This window comes from Cynara cardunculus (genome assembly GCF_001531365.2).
Source record: "Cynara cardunculus var. scolymus isolate 2C chromosome LG 2, CcrdV1, whole genome shotgun sequence".
NCBI lineage: Eukaryota > Viridiplantae > Streptophyta > Magnoliopsida > Asterales > Asteraceae > Cynara > Cynara cardunculus.
The window spans coordinates 41,156,104-41,161,042 of NC_037529.1; the positions used below are offsets into that span (position 1 = coordinate 41,156,104).

General features: G+C 41.2%; 1 protein-coding gene across 1 annotated transcript; it reads left to right on the top strand.

Moving 5' to 3' along the window:
• The first annotated feature begins 3,391 nt into the window (after positions 1 to 3,391).
• On the top strand, positions 3,392 to 3,937 carry LOC112506093 (histone H2A.Z-specific chaperone CHZ1-like). Its single transcript, XM_025110122.1, has 2 exons — positions 3,392 to 3,418; positions 3,473 to 3,937. Exons 1-2 carry the CDS (start codon positions 3,392 to 3,394, stop codon positions 3,935 to 3,937), a joined length of 492 nt encoding a protein of 163 aa, XP_024965890.1.
• The last annotated feature ends 1,002 nt before the right edge of the window (positions 3,938 to 4,939 follow it).

Consider the following 4,939-nt stretch of genomic DNA (forward strand, 5'->3'; position numbering starts at 1 on the left):
GGCTTTGAATATGAAAAGATTCCCATCCTCTGTGATTCCAAGAGTGCCATAGCCATCTCTACAAATCCAATGCAACATTCCAAGACCAAACACATCAATGTAAGGTACCACTTTCTGAAAGACAATGTCGAAAAAGGTATAATAGAGATGTACTTTATTCCTACAGAGATTCAACTTGCTGACATTTTCACAAAACCTCTTGATGAGAAAAGATTTTTATTTCTTGTCAGCAAGATGAGTATGCTGAATCTGACCACTTAGAAGCAATCCATAGTTTAAAACCAGAGATTCTCAATATCTCATGGTTATGCCTACAAGTGATATATAATTATGGCCTTAATCCCCAAGTACTCTCAACAAGAGCCTCTGGCAAATTAGAAATACTTGTTTAAAATATTGCCAAAAGTTTTCATCGACTTTGGAACCAGAGCCCCTCTACTCCAAAGCAAATGCTTTGTGATTTTTCATTAAGTACCACCTTCACAGCTAGAGCCTCTGGTTATATAGACAAGAGCCTCTAGATTCCAATCCTTTGAGACCAGAGCCTCTTTGGTCCCAAAATTGGTCTCCCTCATCCTTTCATACATTTAACTTAGTCGTATTACTTCATTACATAAACCAGAGCCTCTGGTTCCAAAGGCCAGAGCTTCTGGTTTCCATGTCCTTTTGGAACCAGAGCCCTCTGGTCCAAATTAGACTTTACAAAGCATTTAATAATCACATCCATTCATCATTGTTTCATCGCCTTCTCAACTAGAGCCTCTGGTTCTTAAGACCAAAGCTTTTGGATTCAAAGTCTTTGGAACTAGAGCCCTCTGGTCCCAAAGGCCCATCCTTTTTATATCCGTTTACTTAAACTTAACCATTTTCCATATAAGTTTGCATCATCATTCACAACTAGAGCCTCTGGTCATCAAATTCACCCCCCTTATTAATTATAGGGGGAGTTTTTACACAAATCTATGCATCATTTGAGGGGGAGATTTGCATTCATCATCAAGCACCCATATTGCACAAAACATGCATTTTCCCACCCAAAGTCTCAGGTTTGTCTATCCAGAGCCTCTAGATCACAAACATGCTTCATAAATGATGAATCATCCCTTGCACTCAACCAGAGCTCCTCTGGTCCTTCATGAAGATGATGATGATGACACTCCTCATGCATTTCCCGGCACTATAAACACAACTCCCGCACCCACCTCCCAAAGGGCAACCACATCTACTACCCCTGGAGATCAAAGCCAAAGGGGTATTGAACAAGAACGGCCCAATCCAATCCTCACCCAAGCCATCCATCCAGAGGCCACTCTTCAGGCCTCTGGAGATGATATTGCCGACGAACCACATCATTCGTTGCCTCTCTCTCAACAGGGAGGCGATGAAGAAATAAGAGCCATATCGCCTCATGGCTTGCCACAACCCTCCACATACCTAGAAGCATGTGTTTCTTCTGACATTGAACCTCCCCAAGATCGTTTAGAGCGATCTCCCATTCGAGCAAAATCCCCTTCAATACTTGATCTAGCGAAGGGGACACGCACCTACTTCTTTTACTCAGCCTCTGAAACTGAAGAAGAAGAGGAAGATGTAGCAACATCAGAAGATAGCTCCTCATTAGAGGGCTATCAAGGACTCGATGGAAGTCCTTCATTGCCCACATTCTCACAAGGCAATGAGGGTGCTTATGGAGTTGAGGCACAACCTGTAGCATCTGTTGTTGTAGGGGTTACCCCTATAGCTGATCTTATCACAAATGCAGAGTTCCAGGCCTTTGCGACTCGACTCAACGATCCTTGGAAGACCTTAAACTCATCTTAGCAAGGATTTCCAAATCCACCCCATCCATCGATCTCACACCCCTTCGACAATCCCTTGCCACCTTTGAAGCCCAAGCCATAGACAAAACCACCCGCCTCCAAATGCTTCAACAAACAATCCAACAATAACACAACGCCGCATCCACCATTTCATTTAGTGTATGGGAGGCAAAACTGGCGAACAAGACCAAGCTTCCAGAGTTGCATTGAACATTGGAATTTCTATCATTTGCCAAAGACCAATCAACTTTGTTGGCATTATCCTTGAAGACCTGGTGCTGAAGCTGAATAAGCGCCAAAGGGAAAAGGTGGTGCCTTACACCAGATTCCTGTGTATGGTGTTTGCTAATATCTTTAGCAACAAATACCCCACAGAAGGAAACTTGGCTATTTGCAGGCTTAGGTCTAGAATCTTGGACCACAAGTCTAAACCTGCATATGTTCCTCTCTCCTCTCTTATGGATATTGTACGAAGTACTCTTTGTAGCACTTTTTCATCTTCTTCAATTGTGTCTGCATATCTTTCTTCTCTTACTCAGATGGTTATGACTAAGAAAATCCCCCCTCAGTCTATCCCAACCACTACAACCCTCTCGTCTAAAAGATCCTCCTCTCAAACCACTCTTGGTTCTCCATCGAGGTCAAAGAAATCCGAAAAGAGGCTATCCACATCCTTGGCTGTTACCTCTCAACAGGTTTCAGTCATTGAAACAAGCCTTATCCCTGAGGAAACTTTGGTTAATACCCTCCTAGTTCTTCAGTGATTTTTTCAGTCACTGTCGTGCACGTGGCTCTTCTCCCAACTACCTCAGTGACCCAAATAACTGAAGGTGTGAATATCAGCATAGCCACTGCTGAATACCTACTTCCACCATTCTCAGCCATCTTCTCTTCTCCTCTATCTTTGTTCTCGACACATGCTGGTGATTCATCAATGATTGTCCTCACTGGTGATAAAGCAATCACCACAGGACCTGAGGTCGCTCCTCTCAAGATACCTCAGTCAATAGAAGCCTATCCTATCGAAGGCAACCAAGAGGGAACCAACATCAATCCTTCACATGGTGCTAGTGACCCTTCAGGTACTATACCATCTTCCTACCCGTTCATTTCTTCTAACCCCGAGCTATCCTTTGCTCAAACTTCTTTTTTTAGGTCCTATCGATGAAGAACCGACAACCATGGAAGATGAATACAACATGGCTGATGATGTCAAGCTAATTCTCCCAGCTGTAGAGACTATCTTAATCAAAATGGATCAAGTCCATAAAGACATGCCTCTCCGGGATAACCTTTCTTTTGATCTCTCAGCTTTCAAAGCTGAAGTCAATGATGTAAAGGAATTGCTGTATGCGGTGCAAGATGATATCCACACCAATGCTGAGGCCATCTATGCTCTCAATAGCAAGGCCGATGAAGCACATGCTCAGCTTACCAGGTATGGTGAGCTGATGCAGTAGATACTCGATCTTCTTCAACATCCATCACAGGTTCCGGCACCCTCCTTCACCGTCGTTAATCGCCTATATTTGGATCAAGTACTTGAGCTTGATCTTCTACAGGCTTAGTCAATGGCTGTTCTTAAGCAACGAATGAACGTAATTTCCAATAGTCTTGATGATCTCACCTCTCGTCTTGCTGATGATAAATAGGGGGAGAAAGACTTACCTCAAGCTGTTGATGCTGTCCCTACAACACCAGATGATGCTGATGCTCAAGATGAAATATCTGAAGCAAATGAAGCTGCTGCTGAAGTTGTAGATGCCATCACATCTCGTGAAGTGGAAGCTATTACTGAATTTGAGGACAATGATGCTCAAGACGAAGACCTTCCTATCACTTCTGTAGATAATGCTGATGATAAGGATGATGAAGATGATGATGATGATGATGAAGCTAATGATCCTCTTTCCTTTTCTGATGCTGGAAAAGATCTTGGTGATGAAGATGATGATGAAAACAACAGTGATGCCGACTTCACCATTCAATACCATACCAAACCAGTTGTCGCTAAAAAAGGAGTCTCTCTGAGGGAATCTTCATCTCAGGGGGAGAAAGAGAAAGAGATGTCTGCAAAGGACCATAACACCTTCTCTAAAGACAAAGGTGTTTGTTGATCCTAGATATCTCAATGTAACATGAAGATTTATGTTTAAAAACCCAAATTTGTCGTGTCAATGAAGAAAGTGAAGAACAACTTTAATGATATTCAAGAAAGTATGAAGCTTTCAAGTAATTTCATTATAATGATGATAACAAGAAAGATTACTTTAAATTACAAGGCATATGATTGCTATTTTTACTAGCAATCTAGTCTACAAGATAACAATCTAGTATGAGATATCTATGAGATAAACATGGAGAAGATATCTATCTAGAAAGATAGGATTTATCTCTAACTACCTAGTGTCATAGAATTCAAGCTGGCGTTGAGTCATCTCCAGCTGTCTTTAGGTAGTGTCTTCAATCAGGATTCTTCACATATTTGCTTGCTCAGAGTAGATCTGATTGAACTATGATACTTGATGATTCTTTAGTTGCTGTAAACTAGATGGGTTACGGAAATGCTAGTCCATCAACCTGATGAACTTCTTCATAAGTAGATGATTATCAGGTTAAGTGCTTCAGGTCTTCATAGCACCTCTGGACCTTTCATTGCATCTCTGGTTTGTCTTCAACACTTAGAATCTTCGCAGCTCTATCGACTCCAGACTTCCATACTTGTACATTTTTCATTACTTTTATAAATAGGAATTATGGGGTCTCAATCTCCCCTAAGTAATGAAAAATAGAAAATAGCTATCTATGAACGATAAGCAAATAACTATCTATGTACAATAGGCTAAGCTAAGGGAAACATCCTTTTGTCAAAAGTTTTCACTTTCATTGAAATGGATTGTTTCATACAATAAGGAAGTAAGTAGAAAGGGATAAAAAAATTACATCTCTTTCAGGGTCTCCATTGAAGATTCTCCAAAAATGCATCATCAGTCTTCTATATCTTATGATTATGGAGATCCCTTGAATTACCTCTTGTCCCTCTCCTATTGGCACATAGTCTTTGCCCTGTCTTTCTTGGATGACTTTCTTAAACCATTCAAGCGTATCAGTTGAATACG

What these genes read in the sequence shown, in the direction of transcription:
- LOC112506093 (XM_025110122.1), top strand. Translation starts at nt 3,392, where the DNA reads ATGGCTGTTCTTAAGCAACGAATGAAC. An exon ending in TTCTTAAGCAACGAATGAAC is followed by an intron (nt 3,419 to 3,472) that starts GTAATTTCCAAT and finishes GATGATAAATAG; the next exon opens with GGGGAGAAAGACTTACCTCA.